Source organism: Halichoeres trimaculatus, unplaced genomic scaffold (genome assembly GCF_033239565.1).
Source record: "Halichoeres trimaculatus isolate MK-OKI-2021-1 unplaced genomic scaffold, fHalTri1.1 fHalTri1_scaffold_9, whole genome shotgun sequence".
NCBI classification, from domain to species: Eukaryota; Metazoa; Chordata; class Actinopteri; order Labriformes; family Labridae; genus Halichoeres; species Halichoeres trimaculatus.
Window position 1 is genome coordinate 17,207,021 of NW_027437188.1, and position 24,361 is coordinate 17,231,381.

At 38.2% G+C, this 24,361-nt stretch overlaps 1 protein-coding gene across 1 annotated transcript; it reads right to left on the reverse strand.

Annotated features, from left to right (window-relative positions):
* Window positions 1-2,976: 2,976 nt before the first annotated feature.
* Window positions 2,977-23,917, reverse strand: trarg1a (trafficking regulator of GLUT4 (SLC2A4) 1a). Its single transcript, XM_074679256.1, has 3 exons — window positions 22,939-23,917; window positions 6,125-6,251; window positions 2,977-5,553 (listed from the first exon to the last, which is right to left on the reverse strand). The coding sequence occupies exons 1-3, from the start codon at window positions 23,344-23,346 to the stop codon at window positions 5,516-5,518; spliced, it is 573 nt and encodes a 190-aa protein (XP_074535357.1). The 5' UTR covers window positions 23,347-23,917; the 3' UTR covers window positions 2,977-5,515.
* Window positions 23,918-24,361: the final 444 nt, after the last annotated feature.

Sequence of the window (24,361 nt, forward strand, 5' to 3'; positions counted from 1 at the left end):
CCTTTGTTTGATTCCAGTCTGTCTGGACCACAGAGTGATGTGAAGATGGAAGGCCGGAGCTGAAGCGTTGATTGGAGATGGGAAGGATTGTCAACTGTGTTTGACTCGCTGGATGAAAGTCCTGCTTCTTTTGGCGACAGTGCAGAAATGTGAGAAACATCAACCTATTTTTTTTTGTCTCAAAACTCCAGGCTGATACTGGACTTGTATCCAAACTTCAGTGGACTGAGGAGGATAAATTAGAAGCGTTTTCCTTCATCCTTTGTTTGATGCCATGTTCACAATAACAGAGTAAATCTCAGAGGAACTGGACACACTGCAGTTTTTGCATGCTACTCTGATTTCCCTTTTAACACTTTTTCAGCAATCACACAAGCATTTCCATCTTTCCCTGGATACTTCTCTTCCTTTTGAAGGGAAACCCTGTGCCGGAGTCTAAATTTGGAACAGATGTGTACCTACCCACTGTCAGCAGAGGTGCTGATGTGTTACCTCCTGAATTTTTCAGCCTTTGAAACTGAACGTCACCCAAGCAGAACGGAGCACAAGATACTTTCACTTTGGAGGGTTGTGGTACAAAATTTCTTCTGTGCACCTGACCTATTCAGGTTTGTGTTGCTGAAACTAAAAAAAAATAGTCCAGTTTTGTGTGTGAGAAAAAAAACTGAGCTATTTTGAGCAGTGAAACAGGGCAACACAATGGCCTGCCTCACTTTTCTCTTCTGGTGTTTATTGATGAAGGATATCTGTAAGATTTATCACAAGCTAAGTTTTAATTTTGCTTTACTGATTAAGAAAAAGTAGAATTGTAATTTTCAGCTGTGAGTTCTTTGTAGCGTTTTGGTTTTGTAAGGTAGCATCAAATCATTACTTTGCAGTTCATGTAGGTGTGGAAGGCAAAAGTAGTTAAGAACCTGTTTCCCAACAGGACCGTCTGTAAGCTGACCTGTGGCAGCTTTGATAAATGGTGTTTATTTCCTCTGAGGCACGGTTGTGGATCGGGACCAATTGCATGTTCAAGGTTCAGATTTAATAAAAGCAACAGTGTAGTGCTTTCTGAAACAGCGGTGCTGCTTCTATGCAGGGAGGAAATAACCCTTTCATTGAGTTTCACGTCAAATTGAATACCACAGAAATCCTTTTCTCACCACAGACCATCACTTTGTCCAGGTTGTACCTCTGCTGTACCTGGGATTGTAGGTAAGCCAAAGAATTCAGTCGTCAGTACAAGACTTGCATTTGTTGTGTCAAGACTTTATCAGTAATTGTTTACTCTTTAAATTTTACAGAAAGTCCCCTGTGAGGAGTCCTAAGTGGTCTAGAAAAAGTCTCACATCTAGGTATATGCCTGATAGTAATCCACATTTTAAAATGAGATTATCAGCACCAAAACAGGTTATTTCTAAATGCTATTTCTTGGCTTCCCAGTCAGGTTGGCCACCACTTGATTGATTTATGGCACGTATACATTTCTAAGACAACACCACGCTGGCTGACAAAGTTTAGCAGTGATAAATGAGATCTATGTTGCAACACTTGTTAGTGAATATTATTTATTTATTTAGTCATTCTTTCACTCCACTTATTCTATTCAAGGTTGCTGGTGGTTGAAGCCTATCCCAGCTGTCTTAGGGTGAGAGGCGGTATAAACCCTGGACTGGTCACAAGTCAGTCACAGGGCTGACAGACAGAGACAGACAGCTTTTAATGCGAGCACTCACAATGGGCAATTTAGAATGGCTGATTCTCCTGATGCACATTGCTTTGGACTTTGGGAGGAAGCCATGCAGAAAGGCCCACCTTGCCTGAACTGGTGATTCAACTGCTGACCTTGCTATAAGTCAATAGCACTGAGTGCTTTACCACCGTGCAGCCCATATAGTTAATAATCCTTTCAAAATGAAAAGTGATAACTCCTGTGAGGTCTTCTGGGCTTTTGGGTCACATGGTAGTCACGTTTGTTTCTAGATGCCGCCCTGTTGGCTATGGCTGCCTTTTGCAGCAGCTCTCTCTTCTTTGTCCCTTTCTTGTAATTTTTTTGTCTCTTTTTTATAATCTTTGTATTTGGAGTGGATCATTACTTTGTATGGCTCATTTGTTGGTCATGGACACCAAACTTTTTGTGGCTTCAGTGATATTTTTACTACTTTTTCTCCTGTGTTTGTCTGGAGATCCTACGTGTAACACTGGCTGCATTGTTTACATGGGAACTCAGCTGTTAGCAGCCTGTAGCATGTCAATGCTAACTGGTGCAAGGCCTGATGTTTCCTCACAAGGTGAGGAGAAGGAAGTGAGGACGACGTGCTGGTTCTCAGGTATGAGCTAAGAAGTGACGACATGGACCTGTCCTTCCATCCATCGTTAATGGGAACGTACGATCTATCTCCAATAAGATGGACGAGCTAGCCATGCTGACCTAGCAACACAGGGAATACCAGAGGGCAGAGTAGCATCATGCTATTCACAGACATGGCTAACGGAGCTAACACCAGACACCAACGCCATGTTGGAAGAACATCACCTGCTGTGAGCAGACAGCATACAGGAGACAGAGATGGAGCATGACTGAAGAAGCTCAGTCCTGGACCCTGTGGAGGTGTAGGCTGGCTGACTAGAGAATGATGGACAAGCTGTCATCATCTATTTCCTTATGGACCTTTTTGCACTTTCTAGCTTTTATTTTCTTGATTGCTGCTGTGACTTTAATTTCGTTGTACTTGTTACTATGACAATAAAGTCTATTCTATTCTATTCTATTCTATTCTATTCTATTCTATTCTATTCTATTCTAAACATCTCACTTGCACAACTTACCATTAGCCTCCACCAAACTTTGTATTGAGAACATATTAGCATTTGCCAACAACTTAACATGATAAGCTATGATGGACTTTATACTAAACATTATAATGTAACCGTGAAAACGTGGCTAGAATCTACACATGACCTGAACATAACCCCTAATTAAGCACACCATCAAACAGCAAAACATGGATCATGCATTGTAGCATTTATTCCAGACATGCACAATGTACACCACAGAGATGAAGACTGTTACATACAGTTTACTGGAAAAGAAACACATTAATAAACAAGAATAAAATGAAGGTTTATGCAGTAGCACAGAAAGAGCAGAGCTCTGTGATAAAACATTTGAATCATCAACATTTTCAGAGGTGAAAATTTGAAGTTTTTATGTTGGAGAGTATTCCTAGAACAGGGGTTCTAAAGGAATCTTTGGATTTTGCTGCTTTTAGATGTTTGGCATAAGAATGAAGTTTTTATGTACAACTCTGAACTGGAATGAATCTGATAACAGCCATTCGAGTTCAAAGGTTTGATACTGGACACAATTGCAGATGATCTTACAGGACTTAACAGGACTTGCAGGCGGTGTCACATTTGGTGCATAGTCTGAAAGATATCAGTACTTGTACTTAAGAAATGATTCTTTTTACTTTTAGGAGCCCTTATACAAAATGAAAAAACTTGACTAATGGCATCTTTTTTTATCTCTACAATGAGATGTTGCCCAGATGGCAACTTATTGATGAGAAAAAACACCAAAAAGAAATCTTTTTAATGCCACATTGTTTTAGAATGATGTAACCTGTGCTTGTAGCAAACACCTGCCATATAACAGTCCAGTGAGGTCACAGGTCATTGAAAATTGTGACTTCTCTTTGATAAAGTGATGAATACAGACAATCTGTCGTGCTTTGACTTCAAAGGACATATTTAAATGCTCTTTGTTGTTACTTTGTGGAACTCAGAGGCTCGTTAATTTCTCCACAAAATAATTTGTGTTAAGTCATTTTGACCGATAGCATGCGTAAATATTGCATATATGTGTATATAGATTTATCATATAAATACATTTCCTAACAATACAAGAGGGAGAAAACATTCAGTGTAGCCATTGAATTAAACAGTCAAGAGTGATGTCAAAGTGGTGATTGCAAATGAGTTGTGGTGAAGAAATGTTACAGAAGACGGCTAAAAAAAGGTTTCTGGATACTGGTTGATAAATTATAGTAAATAAAGTTTGAGGATGCAAGCTTATGGGACAGAGAAGAAAACAAAAAGGACAGTGAAAAAAATAAATTTGATTTCTCTCTTTTTTTTCTTCCTTCTTTAACCTCCCGAGGCCTTTCATACTCAGATGAGAACACATTTCTGCCTCTCAGACCCTTGATACTTTGTTCAGGGACACTGGGGGCATCATCTTTTGGTAATATCACAGCATTACACATATTTCAGTGAAATCAAGGTGGCGGGGCTATCTTTAAAAGACTTCTGCAGCAGCTCCCAAAGTAAAAAAGAGAAAAGTAAAAATTATATCCAAATTATGTACAGTGTACAGTAACACTTAAAAGTAATAACCCATAATTAACAAATAAACTAATAATGAAACTTATATCCAACTACGTCCTGTACAAATACCAAGTTTAGTTATCACACGATTAGGTCTCACTGATCCAACAGCAAAGAGAAATAAAAAATGCAAAGACAGAAGCTTGGGTCTCAGGAGGTTAAGGTGAGGTTGGCAAAAAAATAAAAAAAATAAAAAAGGGTTTGAAGATGGTGGAAGGTTTGGCATGCATAGAGAGCAAGGCAGGTTTAGAGAGACATATAGTGGGTGTTGGATCACAGTCTTCACACATTCAACAGTGGCTGAACTCACATTAAGTACATCAATCTCTCTGCTGTGAGCAAACCTGTGAGCCTCTCTGACTCCTTTCTGGGAAAAGACACAACTCACAACAGTCAAACTGAAGGAAGGCCAAAGAGTGGTTAACTACATTCAGGCATGCAGTTGGTCTTTGTTTTTCTTTTATATTTTAAAAAAAAAATCACAAAATTAAAAATGTGTTCCCTGCCTATTTTCACACAGCCTTTAAGTTCCTCTACTGCTGACAGAGCAGCCATTAAGACATTCTGAACAAACCCAGCAACACTTTGCATACAAACATTTTATAAAATGTACATCTATGTATATATTCATGTACCCTTGTTTCAAACATTGACCTGTTTTCAGCTGTATATGCTTTGAATGCGAGACGTTCAGTAAGGAGTATATGAAGATTATATGCAGCTCTACCAAGGTCCAAACCTGGAATCTATTTTTTAAGCACCTTCACCCGAAAGAAAAGTCTTTTTTTCCACTCTTCGGTCCAATCTTCTTCTTTTTAAGAAGTCCAGAGAGAGACACTTCTGAGTCCTTCTGACAGTGTTCAAGTTTGCATTTTCTTTTTCCTTTGTTTTAACCTGAATAATTCTACATCAGATTTTTCATCAAGCAAGTGTAACTGAATTCTAATGCATGCACCTGAATGATATTTTCTTTTGTCAACTTGCTGCAGTACCTGCTCTGGTCATCATTTTCTTTATTTTTCATTCTGAGGGTGGCCGTAAAGTAAAGACTTCCTTTTGTGTTCTTTTTTTAATATATATAATTTTTTGTATGAGCCTTTTTTCCTCTTGTGTTGTCTTGTCTCTTATCCGTGGTTTGTCTTTAATTTTCTCCCCTTTGGCCCTCCGTGTTACCCCTTACTGTAAAACAAAGAAGAAGAGAAGCATTGCACAGTCAGATAATGTCAAGTGTGACACTAAGACAGTTAATACTCCCTATCAGGTTTACTATTGTGAATGCAAATGTCAAACACATTGAGCTGTAGGGTAGCTTACAGTGTGCACAGTCAGCCCACTACAGCTGCTGCAGTGCTAAATCAATCTACACACACACACACACACACACACACACACACACACTGTTTGGAAATGTGCTGAGTTTGAATATAGAAAACAACATCTCATGCCTGTAAGGTAGGATCATATATCACGCTGTAACTGTAATGTAGTATCTTTGTCGTCCAACACTTGTTAAAACCCCAAGTGTGTTTGTGTGTGGACTCATGCAAACATAACTTGCATCGTTTTAGAAACTACAAAAATGCTTAGATACCATAAATGTATGCAAGGTTGTAATAGGATGGCATTTTGGCTCTAACACTGTATATTCACTTGAATGAAGAGCACAAATACAAAACTAGATAATGATGATCTTTCAAGGTCGAATATGCTGTGTATGTATACAGATATTTATACATATGTGTTTCCATACCTGTCACTGAGACAAAGACTATAAGGATGACGACACCCAGTACGATGGAGACGATACTGAGCAGACGAGCCAGCCGCCCCAGCCTTCGGGCCCCATCAATGTCACCGACCTGGAGACTGTTTCTAGACTGGAAACACACAAAACAGGGCGTTACTAACAGAATGATCATTTAACTGGTCAGAAATACAAGATGTTATACAAGTGTTAGTATCCAGACTGTACAAGGGGAATATTTTTCAGTTGCCACTCAAACTCAAGTGATAGAGAGTGAATGCACCACAAGGAATTCTGTTGATAAACACTCAGACATTGTAGTTGATGGGCTGATTACTGTTTCTGCATTAATACTCAGATTTATCAAATGAAGCACATACATTAGCTTTTTTAGAATTTGGAGGGAGAAGTCCTACATACTTTATTGTCTGGAAAAAAAATGGCTAAAGATATTTTACTTAAGAAGTGTATGTTGGGAACTTCACTCATAGAAATAACTCCAATGAATCAAACCCCATGTCTACAACAGATCATTAGAGTGAATGCAAAACGACTTGATAAGTGATCAAAGCTGATTTAGAAAACTAGATAAATAAATAAACACGGCAAAGGAGAATATAAGAATGTACCACTGACTTCAGACAACTGTCTCCAAACTGGAGTGGGCCGCAAGCATTACACGATGATACTACACAATGAAATACAATACAATAAAACAATACATTATGATTTAATATAACACTGAATTATGACACATCAGTGTCTTCATTCTTTTTTCAATTCAATACAATGCATTTTTGTAAGGTTCATTTCGAGACACAAATAGTAATTCATGGATAAAAACAACAAACCAAGACTTATAACCTCATCCCAAAACTGCACACAAAATATTGAAATTAGTCCAATTGAACCACTTTTTATGATAGAGAGAAATAAAATGCAACCAAAAGAACAATCCCATTTGCATTAACAGTAATCACTGTCTTTCTATCAGTACCACTAAAATAAACACAACAAATTAAAGGGATTAGCAGTGTTCTCTCTACACAGAGAAGTGAAATTTCCCTCCAACATACAGCAGCTTGACTCTCTCCAGCAGCTCTCTGAGAGTTTTACTAAAATATTTATCAGAAGTTTTTTTCTGCTAATCGACAAGAGAGTTATTTTAAAGCAGCCATGACACACATGTGGTACAATAACGTTGACGCTTCTGCTCTCGAGCTCCGTCAGGTAAAAAAAAACATAAATTCAATCCCAGGAGAATGGTCAAGTGTTTATTGGAGATTGATGGAAGGAGGAGCCTTACACAACAGAAAGGATGAAGGAGGTGACAGGGTTGTAGATCAATTTAATGTTGTATGTATATTGCCTCATGTGTACTGCAGATATGAAGACAGGGTGATATATGCATAGGTATGCAAGGTATGGAAGATGGAAACAATCAATTATGTGCTTTACCTTCACATGTAAACATCTAAAAACAATAACCCCCCGTTGCTGATGTCACAGAATTATCACCAACCTTGGCTTGTGTTTGATTTTAAGACTTTTGAAGATTTTGATTAAGTTAAACTCACTCTGAAATACACAAAACTCACACCAGTACCAACAAAAAATCCTTGAAATATTGCCATTGATAAGGCTGAATGCGTGAAAGTTTCATTTATTGTTGTACGGAGTCATTCTTAACACTATCTGACCTCTGATATTTTTTCACTTTATGATTTAGTATGAAAGACTGAAGCTCTGAACATAGTGGGACAAATTAAGAATACTGACCTTACCTTAAAGAATTGAGAAGCTTGTGTAAAATATATTTCCTATTAATCCTAATCCCAGTGAACAGCCTAATGCCAACCCATTTGTCTAAGTAGCTTGTGCCACACACACACACACACACACACACAAATTGGGCATGCTTCTCTCAGTTACCATTGTTGATCTGTCCCTTCATTATGATGCTTTACTGTTTATTTTGAGTTAAAGCTCCTAATGTCTCCTGATAATGGTTGATCAGGCTGCAGCTTCTGGTGTTACCAACAGAAGCCAATGCCCTTCAAGTGTCCACCTGAAGCGGGTTCCAAGCACCAACGTGCACCTACAGAATCTCATATTAACACCTATTTGACTAACACTTGTTATACATAGGGATGGGAATCAAAAACCAGTTCCTGTTAAGAATCGATAAGAAATGTCTCAATCCATTGATATTGTTTGCCTTTGTGCTTAACAATTCCCTTATCAATTCTTTACATTGTGCCAGAGCTGCCAGGCTGTACATCGACTAGTCTGCTGCAGCTATCTCAGCTTAGCAGTTAGATAACGTTTCCCAAGAAAACTCTGATTCAGGATTTTCAGCTTGAAGTTTTACTGAAAAACTGACTTCATAAAGAAATGTACATTACTCTCTCTCAGGAGATTCATATTCAGTACATTTGAAATGGAATAAATCATCTTGTTTACCAAAATAACAAAATAGAGCAAGCTTGATGCTAACGTATATGGAAAACTGCATTGATATGCTAGCAGTTAGCATACATCAGTATAATTCAGCTTCAGAATAGAATTTCAACTTCATCATCATCAACTCTTTGTAAAAAATACTGAGAATTTCAAATGTCAAAAGCTAACAGGTAATTGAAAGGCTCATGGCTGACTTCATAACTACAGAAAGCTTCCAAACAACTTAAACCATTGCTATAACCACTTTGAGACACTAGATGGCCTACTTGAATTATTGATATATTACAACACAGTACATCAGTGTCACATTGTGTGCAATTTTTACCTGTTTCTCTATAATTATGCCCAGAAATATCCAGACTCAGGGACCAATTACATTTTATTCACTTTCAGTATAAACTCAATTAAATGTTGTTGACACAGAAAACCTGTAAAGCTACTTTTTGTACCAAGAAAATTCACAACAGGAATTGATAAGGGAATCAATACAGAATCAGATCGATAAGCAGAATTGAAAAGGGCATCGGTATTGACAAAATCGTACCAATTTCTGTCCCTAGTTACACAATACAGTTTCTTGTGGAAACTGATCCTTTTTGGAAATAGGGGGTGCCAGTTTAGCTCAGACAGTAAAGCCAGAGCTCTGTGTGCAGGGGGTGAAGATCTTATTGCACTGGTTGTAGCATTAATTCCTGACCCTGACATGATCTGGTGCTTGTTTACTCTCACTCTCTACCCACGTGGACTAACGAAGGATAAAAAGCCCCAAAAAACACTTTAAGATAAAGAAAGCTAAGATGTATTATATTATATATTATTGGTTAATAAGAGCCTTCATTCTTCCTACATACTGACATGGTATATACCACTTTAACCACTCCTTTTTTTACACCTGTCAAGATAGACTTACATGTCTGATATTTAGAAAAGCCAGCTGGAAGCATGCAGAGCATCACAGCTGCGCTTCACTGGTCAGGAAAACCCATTATATGATAATAAGAATGCATAATAACCTGCCCCACCCTAACACAAGTGCATCCTGACAGCCAGTGACCAAAGAGATATGCATTTCTTGCTGCATGAAACCAGAATAACAAGTTTCATTGAGGTGAGGAACACTGAACAGTGGGGAGCTGGTAAAACACTGCCCGGCTGCTCGCATGAATTCCACTTCCTGCTGTCTTGCTCTGGTTGTATGACTCACAAAATCCATCACACAGGAAGAAACATTGCAGTCTGGAGGTAATGTGATGGTGTTAATTATTTGAAACCCTACAGGAGGTCTTTATGCTGGAGTGCAGGATGTCTGCTGGTTGGAAGAGTTCAGGAATGCTTTCATAAACAATACAGAAAAATCAGGTTACTCAGTGCCCTTGTCGCTCTCTAGATTTCATCCAAAGCTTCTTTGGCTTGAAGCACAAACCCAGCTGTTAAAAAGCACTGCAGTCAGCCTGGGTCAGCATGCCTGTGGTGTGTTTTAGACTAATGCTCAGATCCATGCTCCAATAAGCTCAAAACTTGGACTCAGGGCTTGAAAATTTAATAGAAAAATGTCATTTATACTTCCTGTTTAAGGGACTGCTTGGGCAAAGGGAGAAGGTGAAAAAAACATGTTAAAAAACAAAACTAATTTTCTGATACCAAATCTCCCAAGTCACAGGGCCAATGTGGCATATTAGTCATATAAAGTGCAATGCCTTGCTTCGGGAGCTGTCCACGGTGCTGAAATTGTTTTACCCCACATGTGTGCAGTACAGCCAGAAATGAGCTTATCTATATTAAGTCACTTCCAAAAGTAACTTTAACTAAAATATGTAAGCATGGGAAGAAATACTTTTTTTAAATTCATCTGAAGGAAAGGTCTATTTTTATTAGATATTAAATGGAGAAGTTTGGGGTCAACGTTTGTTTTCTAGAAAATATGTCTTCCATTTTACTAATTTATTGCAGTAACTTTTTGAATTAACAGACTTTGTATTTTCATGTCATCTAGATGTAACCAAAAAGACTCCTTGGTAATATATTACAATTGATTACAGAAAGAAAAGAAATCCAAGCCACACATGTGAAATGACAATAAATTCTGTGTGTCTTCATGACTGGCCCACTCAATCAATACTGAGGGTGCAGAGCTGGGGTTGCCTCAGAGTGAGATAAGATTTCACCGCAGAGAGAGGCAAAGAGAGACACACACCTCCTTCTGTCCCTCTTCTCTGCTCACCTACAGTTACTTCATCCTTTCACTCTCCCATGAGCCTCTCTGTCTCCGGGCTGTCTCCAGTAAAGATCCCTCAGCCAGGTGGATACATTTACTGCTCTCTTTTACACGCTGCCTTTGTATGTTTGTGAAAATAATGTGTCTTTTAAAATTGTCATGAAAATTATAAGAAATATGTGACTTCTTCTGAAAAAGGGGAATATAAATATCTTTGATACTAGTTTAAGGATCATTCAATAATCCTTTATTTTGCATCCCCATGCACAAAACAGGGCATCCCATATCTGCTAATTTGGTTTTTGATATTGAAAGGACATGGTTTCTGACACAAAAACTAGAGAAACATGATATATTTTGGGCTGAAAGAGAATATATTGATATTGTTCTTTATAACTCTGTCAAACTGTTATGTGATGGTAAAAACAAAATACCTGCTGCTGTACATGCTGTACATCGATCACACATGAAACTCAGGGTCTTTTTCACTGATATGTCCTTGGTGACTTGATAAAAACACAGTAAAACTAAAAATAGTGACAAATAAATACAGACAAAAGGTTGATTCTTAAATCAATACATTCTTCATAAAAGCAAATTTTCAAATTACAACAAATGTCCACATAAACAAATGCAAAGACAAGACAAATACACTGACCACTTTGCCTGCTTGCCTGGGGTTAGCATAAATGCTCTTAAAGAATCTCTGGACTTCTGAACACAATAAACACATCTTTCATTAGTGAATATTACCTTATTCACAATCTTGTGTTTTCTAACATGTGTCTCATTAAACATCTTTACTTACTTCCTTGAAGCACACAAAGCCTGAACTTTTGACTGTTTCTTGGCAGAAAACATGAGTCTGCTGCTAGCATGTGAACCAAAACAGGAAAAAACAGTAGAAACTTCAAGACAAAACTTGAACTCACAAAAAAAGTTAGAGCGCTACCAGGAAAGTGGTCAGACGCTGTAATAACATCAAACTGCTGACAGTTTTAACTGTGCTTCTAACCAGATGTATGGATGCAGAGTAAACATGAAATAATCGTTTTAAACCATGAAAGCATAGTGCAACATGTTTATACAAAAATAGCAGGCATAAAATGATGTAAAGTAACAACTGCATTTACAACAGGCACAGACCAAACAAGCTCACAGAAGAATAAACATGTAACCCATATGCATGTGTTTCCATTGCTTCAGGGAAGAATAAAATGATACAAAAAAGGTTTGAAAAAAAAAGATAAAAAAAATATTCTCCAAGTATTCTAAGGAGAGGTAAAAGTCTTTAAGTTCAAGCAGGATCAAACTTACTAGCCTCCCAAAAATTGTCTTTGCAACCAAGAATATAAAGCAGCAGTGGACATAGCTAAAACTAGTGCCAACAGTGTTGTAGTGCAAATTTGAAAACTGTTTACCAGAGACTGGCTGAAGCAGTAACTAATAAAATCCCTAACTTCATAGCACTTGGTGACCCACATTACCCCTGTTGGTGGTGTATTTGGAGAAGTATCCAGGCCTTTGTCCTCTGTACATGCTCGTAGTCTGATTGACTACATACAGACCCCTGATGCCAGTCTAGCCCTTGAACTAAGTTTAACAGCCCAGTTGCTGGATGAAATCTTTAACATCCAAGATGTACTGTAGAGTCATGAGCTCTCCTGTTTGCTTCAAAACACAAATATAATACAACACCAACCAACTCTCTTTATATATATAAATATATACACAAGTATAAAAGTACACTTGTAATGTTATTGGTATTGTACATCAGGAGCAGGGTATTATAAGTGACCTGTATCAGTTATGAAAACATCCCTATCATGTATCAGTAACCAAAACTCATTTTGCCTCTTGAGTTTTTTCAATCTTTGGATTGTAACCAGGCCTGTTATTCTGCAGTTTGCTTTCAATCCCTTTGTCTGACGGCAAAACCATTCCAATGTTTCCATGTGAACATCATTAATCACTGTTTATGCTAATGCCCCTATTTACTTTAGAAGTTTCTGTAGAGACACGAAATAAAGTTTTAAGTCTGTCTTCAAAGAAACAAAAACATTGCTGCATATAAAAAAATGTAATTATGTTATGTCGTTTAATTATCCTTTGTTAATTTCCTGCTAATCACTATTTATTGTAAACACAAATAGTGCTTTTTCAGAGTTATAATATAACATAAAATAACACAAGGCAGTGTTGTAAAAAATAAAACGAACTGATTTAAAATGTCACTGAACTTTCCTTTGATCATCAAATGCATGTATCTCTCATAGATTCTAAATTTTTCAAAATGATTATTTTATAGTATTTGTAATTACAGAAAATCTGAAGCACAGCAATATCTTAAACCAAATAATCTGAATCAAAACAGCAACACTGAGAGGGAATAAACTACTAGATATCTTGATTAAGTTAGAAATATTTGTATACAAAGAAATTTTGATGTGATGTGTAGCTTTAAAAAAAATGATCAATACACATGTCTATCTGTGCCCCTGACGGTAAGGTAAGAGATTTTTACCCTCTAACACTTCCTTCAGCTTCTCATATCCAGGACTGCAATGTGAAGCTGTGGTACCAACACAGTCCCAGTGGAGCCTGTTATTGATCTAACTCACATCACAGAGTAAAGCAACATCAGCACCTTGAGTCAATGGACAGTCCCTTCAGAAAATGCTGCCTATTTAGTCATTCTATACCAAAAAAATAAAAATAAAATACATATACAGTAAATTTACAAATATAAAATTTCCCCCATTACTCTGAAAAGACAAAAAGAAAAGATGGAAAGAGCTCCCTGTCTGCAATCTATATTGATTAATTAACTCTTTTTCATGTTAGCCTCAGGGGGGAAGAGATTTACAGCACGTTTGTGCTCCTGAGTGTGTGTGTGTGTGTGTGTGTGTGTGTGTGTGTGTGTGTGTGTGTGTGTGTGTGTGTGTGTGTGTGTGTCTGTGTGTGTCTGTGTGTGTCTGTGTGTGTGTGTGTGTGTGTCTGTGTGTCTGTGTGACTTGTGGGAGTCACCCTTAGGCTTGGCTGATGAATGTCTGTATTGATTCACAGTGAGAGTAACCCTCGTCATATTTGTTTTCTGAATGGGAAATTCTACCCTCAAACTGTCCTGTCCAGTATTCACTCTGTGTTGCCAGTGTACACAGACACACACACACACACACACACACACACAGACACACACACACACTACTCTCCCTCTCTCTTGTTCATGCGTTCAGCAGGGAGGTGGAGGCCAGTAAGTCAGTGAGTGCTCCCTGTCTCCCTTGTCATTAATAATGGAGGCCAGCAGCAGCAGCATGGCGGAGAGGGACAGTGAACAGCCAGCAGCTGCTGTGCTGCAATGTAATACCATTTTTAACAAACCAATATATCTTTTAGCTTTTCACACCATTATTTTCCTTCAAGTATTAATATTTTCAGTATTATTTTAAGAATATTCTTCATGAGTGAATAGTACTTTTTTCAATTTGATAAAGCAACTAATGTAAAAAAAAAAAAGAAAAAAGAAAAAACAAGAATAGAAAAAAAGCCTTACTTCCAAAATCCGCTGAGATGGTTTGCAACATAACAGTGATTTTAAAATCCAAATTGGGAAGAGAATGAGGCTGCAGGTTGGTCTTTTAGTCACAACAGTCCAACCACTTTGGTCTCATGTGTAATGAGCATCACATCCTCTAGGGGAGGCTAACAGGGCTTTTAGACTTAGCCTTGTTACACTCGAATCTCCATTAAAATTGCAAAGCACTCAATGTGGTCAGATGATCAAATCTGTCAGATGCATGATGGTAAGGTTCCTGTACTTGGAGCTATAAAATGCATTCTTGCTGCTGCTACTGCTGCTGCAGCAGCAGCTTATAAATTTTAATTGCATTTATGTCTTGGTTGGCCCTGGAACTGAAAACAGGTAACTAAGTGTTAGCACTAGAAAAACACAAAGCCATAATGGTGGATGCCTCTTCCTTTTAGCACACTAGTATTGAGGAAATTATTGTCAGACTGGCTGACTGAGGGTAAAGATTTACAATCTGGCTTATACTCAGTACAATCATTAAGATAAAACGAACAAACAAACATGCTGCTATTAGTCATGGGTTTTTCCAAATCAGTTAAATTATAGCTCTCATCTACCAAGTGCCATCTGTCCTGTCAACACACCCAGAACTAATCTGTAACTAAACAGGCATCAGACTGATAATGAACAAGGAGCCTTTAGCTCCTAATCAACACCACATGCAGGCGAAGTGCCAGGCTAAATTAATGTCAACGTTCATAAGAAGCTAATTCCAATAAGTAGTGAAAAACAAGTTTTAAATCTGAGCGATTCAGTCATTATGATGCATCAAGCCGTAGCAGCTACCACACACAGGCACAGCTCTAACTCTTTAGCCACAGCTAATGTCAGTATCACAGGAGAAATACATTTATCTTTATTCACTTATGCACTAGGGCTGTCGAACAACTACAGGTCCGAAAGGAAATCTTGAGACAAAATTTGCCATCAACAGACAGAACAATGACGAAGATAGTTGAAAGTCTTTCTTAAGGAGAGCTGGAGGCAACTTAACCACATAGGTAACTCAATTTAATGTCAACCACTCAACAAATTAATATGTTACAATTGTATGAAACAGAAAAAAGCAAATAATCAAAAAACAACTGTTCTCATTGTTTCAGTAGTGAAGTAGTCGTAGTTCTTTGAATATCAAAGACTTATGTATACCAAACAAAATCTATACATCTTGTGAATTAATATTCTGAGACTTTTTATGGCAACACGCTGCAGACTGTCATGACATAAAAAATGTCTGAGACATAAAGATCATAAGATCATATTGAGATTTACTGGGGAACTTGAACTAGTCTCATTCATTCATTTTAGGAGATCTTGGTTTTAGCATCTGTGGTAGAAACCTGTGATATTGTGACAAGTCTGAGAACTCTCACTGGTCTCAATTTTTCCTTAAGCTGTGATCTCTCAATGATTCAGACAAATGAGAGGGCCACATGCGGCTCATTGCATTGCAAGACTGAAGCTCAAAAATGGACAAACTCCTTTTGGTTGTAATTAGTTTTTGCAAGGAGTCAGATATGTGAAAATTAAATCTTAACTTAAATTTCTATTTTTAATGGGAAAGATTGAGAGAAAAAAATAAGCAATGACCCAGTTATAACGACACAAAATAATTCACAATAAAACTGTCACCAGCTTTTTTTTATCCTGAGAGTGTGAACTACATTTCCTGACATTAGATGTGCTGGTTCCTGAGACATTTCAGACCAAGACACTAACGGGCAAGCTTTAACTGAAAAGCTACAGTCTGCTTGACATGACACAGGCACTTACCAGAGAGAACACATATTAAATAAATGATAACTTTATGCTTAAGGATGTGATGCTTTAACAGCACAGAAATATCACAATGTAATGAGGCTGTGTTCATGTGAACAATTTTCTTCTGATTATCATATTGCCACAGTCTTTGGGTTAAACATAGATTTGTAATATGAAGTTATATATCAGGCAGCAGATAATATGGCCTTTATCTGCTTCAAATGGCTTTTAAATGGTGCTGAGAAAAGAAAATATGTTGTTTAAAATAATTACTTAACTTGTTCTCTGACAATGGAAGCTAATGGTGCTACAATAGCAAAAACCCTGCAGTGTAACTGATGGTGCCCCTCCCCCATGGCTCATAAAGCTGAGTGTTGCTTACATGTCTTGTGTCTGCCACATGGCAGTTATCTTGCTGTACTTTATCCAAAGTTGAATGTTTATATTGGATATGAAAATTCAAACATGATTATAAACTCATTGGTTTTCTTTAATAAAACAAGCAGGCTCTGCTTTCCTCTCCAGCGGTTTTTATATGAATAGAATTAAACATCTGCAGTATTAGATTGCTAATAGGAAGTAATTTTCCAACACCACACACACAGACGCCCACAAACACTCACACAGTTGTCCATTCAAGGCAGCATTGCGAGTCCATATTTCACAGGCAAATCTGCAGAGCATGCAATAATGCTCTGGCAGTTTGGGCCTCCCCATTACTGGGATAGGCTGGTGTGGGCAGTAAAAAGCCCTGCCTCTCCAATCCACATAATTGACTGCACATCTTTCGTGTATCCCAGCCACAACCCTTCCCCACCACAGCATCTCTCACAGATCTGCGGCAGCAGCCAGCTGGAAGTCAGCTTTCAGGCCATCCTGCTGCTGGAAGTGGTAGTGGGTGATGATGGATGTAACTTTTGGCTGCTCTGTTGTTAGCAATGCACCATCTGTCAGAGGAAAAAGATGCTGACTCTTTTACGAGGCTAAAAGAGGCAGACTGTTTTTGATGATACTTCATTTGGTTATTAAAACAGAAAAATCTATCCTTTTGGTTAACATTTCCTGCACTAGCAGATAGCAGGTATCCAGATTATTTATTTGATCATCTCCACTTTTCCTGCAGCAATACCTCAAACACTTAACATATGCCAATGGGCAGAATCAACTTTAGCTCAAGAATCTAGTGTTAATCTGAGTTGTACATACCAAACAACAGGCAACTAAAAAGTTCCTGTTTAGATATTTGGGGCCACATTGGCCCTTGCTATACTCAAACACAATACTGACACCCGATTTATATCCAGTAAACAGGCTTACTGGCAGTTTCAAGTTCATCTGGAGTTGAATTTGTGTCATTTTAAATGTAAATTCAAATTTAACACTCTCCCTGCTTTTTGTAGTTCTACTGCCTGTTGCTGTTTAGAGTAGCTTTATGGGAGTAGATTTAAGCAGATATAAGTGAATTTAGAATATCAGACTAAAGAGAGTCACATACTTTTCAACAACCATAACTTAGGACAATCCATAACATTAACTATGTCCATAAAAAGCTAAGTGTGAACCCTTACTATTCCAATGCCACAAGGTCTTAATTTTTTTTACATATGTGTAAGATGTCCTATGAAAAGAAGTGACAAAAAGTTTCCAAAGCAATGTTGTAACTTGAATTCTTCAAGATTTGTTGTGGTTTGACCACAAATGTAAAGATACTATGCAAAATAAACTCTGAACAAAGTTTTTTTTTTTTTCAACAAAATAAACCAACCTGACCGTATCATCGTCACCATCTGTCATGTCATTCTGTGATAAAAAAAAAAGTAAACAAAAAACAAAAACCCTTCACAGACAGCTTTGCCATGTTGGGGAGTTGGGATTATGTAGTGAATGGCTGTTTATGCAAATCAGAAACCCTTCAGAATGAGCAGCACTCATCTCTCTGGATTGATTTTAATTTGCACAGCTACTTGTTTAACCCTGTTCATCACCTCATTAGTTTATTTATTTTCCTATTTATTTTATAAAGTAAAAACAGTGTACACAGTGGAACAAAAGGCTTCTTTGCATTCAATTATGCTCATCAACCTCTTTGTGAGATGAACTAAAATTTCACTTCAACCATCAAGATTCACTTTGCTCAGAGATCCACTTGCCAGCTCTGCTCCTTCTGTCTGGATTGTGTGGCGGGATCTTGCCCCACTTTTCTCTATGTTGGTAGGGTCCCAGTGGCTCTCGACTGATCTTATATCTGTGCCAGGTAATCCAAACCGTGACTAGAGCAAACTAACATTTTCCCTGCAGTGTCAGCAGGCATAGGTGGAATGTGCTGGAATTCTTTACAAATACTAGTAATGGATATATTTGATTTACTGGACATGATGTTTGTGGTCTTGTATTTCTTCTGTTGTCTAGAGTTAATCACTTGTTATTCTCCGGACCAATCAAAATAAAGTATTTAACACCACTGAGTAGAATTTGACAATTTAAAGACAGGAAATATATTAATATGTTTGTTCTCTTTGATGCAACAGATCAACAAAGCACACTTAATGACACTGAGTTTGACTTGAAATTCATCGAGTATGTTTTTTTTTTGTTTGGTAATAACCTTTTCACTTTGTACATATTTCAGGCTGTCCCTCTCAACACAATCTAGTGATGTATTAAACAATGTTTTTTTTTCTGTAGAACTTTCCAGAAGTATCCATTTCACATGGGTGGGGAGAGTATTGCCACATAGTTATGAGCCTCCACTCAGGCGCTACATCTTGTGGTATCAACCACATTACTTCTGCTTCATTTGTTTCACAGAGTAAGTGTTGTAAACCTCTATTTCCCTGCTCAGGCTGCCTTGCACTTATCTGACATCACTGTGGTAGCTGATTCAATTCCTTTCTAATCCACTGATAGGAACTACTTTATGGCCCTTTTCCTTCTACCTCACACCCATCTGCCCTTGTAGAGAATGATGTTTTGATCTTCTTTGTAGAGAGCTCATATCCTCTTTCCACATACACCCAGGAATGAGAGAGGATGCTGATAGCTGCCCTGGGGTTGGCTAACTGCTGCAATCTGCCCTCTGCAGAGAAACCAAATTGACTTCTCTCGCCTTCTATTGAGTTAGTGGCCAGCTCCAGTTTCTCCCTCCTTCACTTTTCTCTCTCCTGTCCTCTGTCAAAGCATCTCTCTCCAAGACAACTACACACACACACACACACACACACACACACACACACACACACACACACACACACACACACACACACACACACACACACACACACACACACACACACACACACACACACACACACACACACACACACATACAGAGTGCCATTAGCAAGTGACTGACTTGTGAATGTCAGTGGGTTCATGATGATGGCTGGGGAAGTACAGGCTGTCTCATAGATACTTCCTGATATTCCCTTTGGTGTGTGGAGCCTGAAGGAGTGATATTACAGAACTAATGGGCTCACTGCGATGCTGTGTTGTATCTCTGTAGATTTAAGGGCTGGCTCTGGTGCAATTTCAGAGTAAAGTGGGCTGAAAAACACAAAGGACTGTGCCAAAAGCAACTAAGCTTCCATCAGAGTTAAAATCCTGACACAACACAGTTACTACTTTTCAGCTGAAATACTCTGGGTGGGACACTGCCAGCTGCCAAATGCTCAGCTCAGTCCAAAAGGTAGTTTTGAATGCTGCCCAGTTGCGGTCGATTGCTTTCTCTGCAAACTCAAACACATAGTTGAGCTACAGATAGTTCAATCTGCAGTATGTAGTGTTTCATGTTGGTGGCCACAGATCTGTCTAAAATGAGTTATCTTTTCTTACTGCCTGCAAAACTGGTTTTAATACCAATGCCTAGCATTTTCCTATATGTGTTAAGTTATTTATCTATAGAAAAGATGCCTTCTTGTTTGCCATTTTTTCTTCATCCTTAGTTGAAGGCCAGCATCTGGCCCAAAATAACTGCAACTATTTCATGTTGTATGATATCACATTTCTGAGGAGACATGACGTGATTATAAAAGGACTATACAGCGGTCACGAAACAGCATACTTTGATGTTTACAAAAGAAGCTAATGTACGCTAATGCACAAAGCTTCAGTTCTAGGAGTTTCCATGTTGATCAAAAGTTGAGTCAGCTGTTAGTGGGATTAATTTTCTTTTGACAACAAGGGGTGACATCCCAGAGAGACTACATCCATATTTCATTCTCTAAAGTTGCAGTCGGCCATGGTGTGATATGTAGATAGAATAATGGCAATTTTTGCTGATAAAAAACAGTCTGTTATTGGATGCTCATTCATTCATCTTCTACTGCTTATTCTGTTCAGGGTCCTGGCTGGCTGGAGCCTATCCAAGCTGTCTTGGGGCGAGGGGTACACCTTGAACATGCAGCCTAGACACATCTGTCTGGGATCAAACCAAGAACATTTTTGCTGCAAGGCCACAGCACTAAACAATGCACCACACAGTGCTGGTGTTATTGGATGTTATCACATGATAAATGAACAAGGTAAAAACAGCAGGTTGGTATGAAAAGAGACTGCAAAGTAGTATCAATTCTTGCCCACTCAATGTGTACTGGTTGCATGCATCAAGATTATCACTCTTGATGGAAAAGATTTGGGGTAAAGCTGAGGTGAAAAATGTGGCTCTTTGACCTCAAACATGTACCTCATCCCAAAAATTGTTGGAGTTTTCAGAATTGCATGTGTAGATAGAGCAGGGGTGGCTAATCTGCGGCTCGTGAGCCACATGTGGCTCTTTGCCTTTCGGTATGCGGCTCTTCTGTCCACTTCATAGTTATGAGAAACGGTGTGCTGATTAATCTAAAATACTGATATACTGATGCCAAAGTTGGGATCAGTATTGATCAATACTTGGGTGATGAGATTGATACTTAAGTTTCAGTTTCTCTTCTCTACATGTGCCACTCTCATGAGCTCATCTATCCATCTATCTACGTATGGGTATCTATCTACCTATAGATAGATAGATGGATATATAGATAGATAGATAGATAGATAGATAGATAGATAGATAGATAGATAGATAGATAGAAAGATAGATAGATAGATAGAAAGATAGATAAATGGAACTTTGCCTCTACTGCAGTAAAACAGACATTTGTTTTTGACACAGCTCCAAATACAGATATGAACACACTTACAAACACAATTAATCTCGCTTTGAAAATTGGAAACATATTATGTTCATTTTATGTCATTCCATATTTATATATATATATATATATATATATATATATATATATATATATATATATATATATATATATATATATATATATATATAGTCAGTATCAAAGCTGTCTCCATGGCAACTTTGGGAATCACCTCCTTAACCTTTAACCATTTAGTTTTCTATCCAAGAAAAATAAAATAAAGAACAAATACAAATCAGGTTTGTATTTTTATGTTATCTGAGCACTAAGATCAGAAACCACGAAGTTAAGAGAAAATATTTCAAGCTGTGGACCACCTGATTAGGTTTTACTCAGGTCAGCATATTTTCATTAAGATATAGCAACTCAAAAAGTGCTCTACCAAACAGTTGAGCAGCAAATTGGGGGGTTTGATTTATCATGTTTAAGCCATTAAATATAAATTTCAAGTTTTTCCATTCTTACTTTCTAATGATTGAATTTAAATAATCCTGAAAATACATTATACAAATGCAATACTGTTAGCCTGAGAAACCTGCCTCTGACCCAGAGTTAAGCACAAACCTACCAAACTAAACAGCACACACTGAAAAATGTCCAGGCCTCAATAGATCAAGGGCTTTTGTATTATTCAGCAGGGGATCTGACCCTGATGCACAGTTTCATTACTTCAGTAGACAGGCTCACAAATGCAAACACTTTTGTTACAGCTGGTGTTTATCTGTTAAAGATCTTTTGTTTTAATAAAGAGCAGAGCAATGACAAACTGAAGTGAGCAGGATTACTGTCCTGCCTGCACAGGACAAAGTCCTGCATTATCACATTATACATGCAAGTACAGCATGTCTGTAAACAATGTGCAGTCTGCTTTATTGATGCAGTAAGCTATCAGTAGGTTTTCTTTACAATAATAATAAAAACTAAAATTCTGTTATAGAACAGCAGCATGTTGAGCATCTGACTACAAAGCTGTTTCATGCATCAACATTAGTAAATTCCAACTTTCACCGAGGCCATAAATCAAATGTCAGCACCCCTAAACCAAAGAAACAAGAGCTGAAAGGCAGCAGCAGACCTTAGACCATTGAAAGACCCAGGGCTCGGCAAGCTGATGATACACTGAGCTGTATGCATGTACAGTAGTACAGGAGTTTTCTGGATAAAAACAAACAAAACCATCTCTATGTAATGTTTGGGTTGTTGCAGCCTCGAAATGATGAAAACAGCTTTTTATTGGAAAAAGGCTGCTGCAGGAACATTGATTTTTGTTAACTCTTGAGGGTCAGACAAGGATGGACCACCTCCAACTCAATAAAAAAAAATATTGCTACTTTAGCCAGTTAAAAAATATATATATATTTTTGGTAAACGATGATAAAGAATGCATATTAGTCTTATATGATTTCTGTTATGTGTGGATGGTTGCTTTGCATTGTATTACCACTGATCAAATGCATTTAGATTAATTACGGTTGTAAGGTATGATCTGCTTTAAACACTGAGCTTATGATGGGCAACTTTACTGTTCCCTTTTTGAGGAATTAAAATAATGTAACTGGGATTTTTTTGGACTACAGGGTCAGTTCATCAAAGTGGAACTCACCATAATGGAGTAGACCAATGCCACGATGCTGACGGGCCACACGGGGCAGAAGCAGGACAAGATGACTAGGATGAGGTAATCCTTGGGTTTGGGGGTCTCCTGCACCGTGGCGTTCCCGGTGGAGGAGCGGCTCAGGCTGACTTTGGAGGGGGACAGGGGCGCTGAGGCGGCCAATTGCCCCACAGAGCCCGACCTCACAGACAAGCTGTGGCCGTTTTGGTCGGGCTCCAGGCCCCTTTCGGGGTCCATGCTGACGGTGAAGGAGGTGGACATCTTCATCCCGTTCCCCCCTGGTTCAGTGGTCAGCGCGAGGAGTTTCTCAGTCTCGTGTGAGTCTGCTGGCTGGGTGCCTCCTCCACCCTCTCCCAGGTTAGATTTAAGGAAGTCGGTGTCCGTGTTAATGGCCATTTTTAAGTCCCAGTTGTTATAAATCAAATCAGTAAAGGGTTATTTGTGAAAGTGATTTAAAAACAATTCAAATCAAAGAAACATTGGCATCCCATGATACAGCCGAGTTAAAGTTTTAAAAAGTATTCTGACGAGGTCGGACTAACCCGCACTGGATGCAAGATAAAACAGTTTTTTTTTCTCCCAAAAGTGTAGCAGTAAATAAAAAAAATCAGCAAGCAGCGCCTTCCCTGTAAATATCAATCATTCATCCTCTTGCATTAATGTCCGTCCGCTTCCCGCTTGTTCGCTCATTTCCGCAGGGGGCTGTGAATGAAAACCACCCGCCTCTCTGATATATCCAAGTAGGCACGACTCACTTCTCAAGAGCTCTTGTCGCCAGCCTTCATCCAGAACTCTGTCTAAATACTTCTTTTCTGTCTTTAAAATTAGTCTGAACGCCGGTCTCTCCTTTTTATGATAAAGAGAAAAAGATAAGAAGAGGCGTTTCTCTCATCCCCTGTTGAGCCACTTTCATCTCTCCTCCTCCTCCTCCTCTGTCTTTACGCCGCAGCAGCTCGGAGACTCCGCTCAACTTGGGACCAGCGTCAAGGAAATCAAATTTACAACCAACATTTCCGGTGACAACATACAAAATAAAACTTTAGGTAAATAAGTGAAGATGAATATTTATAAATCACTGATATGTTAAACAATTTCTTAAAACATTTTGCGTCACTAATTCACAGAGTGCACCTTATTTTGGAATAAGAAAGGGCAAGATAATTTTAAATTGCTTTTAAATAACTGATTTTTTGAGTATCCATCTGTACTATATCTGTATAAACTTAAGTTAACATTATTAGTGCATTTATTCATTTGTTTAGTGCTGCAGCATTCTTTCATGTTTTAATAAGTGGGTCTTTCATTGACATCTCTAAGGTTAAGTTTTTACATAATTCACTTTTATGAAGCCCAAACAGCATAGAAAGGCTGGTTTCTCGTTGAAAATATTTTGTATCAAGATGTGTTAGGG

Coding starts and splice junctions, on each gene's coding strand:
- trarg1a (XM_074679256.1), bottom strand. CDS start 23,346: ATGGCCATTAACACGGACACCGACTTCCTTAAATCTAACCTGGGAGAG. Junction 6,252..22,938: donor CATTGGTCTACTCCATTATG/GTGAGTTCCACT, acceptor GTGTGTTTCCAG/TCTAGAAACAGTCTCCAGGT. Junction 5,554..6,124: donor AGTCTTTGTCTCAGTGACAG/GTATGGAAACAC, acceptor TTTGTTTTACAG/TAAGGGGTAACACGGAGGGC.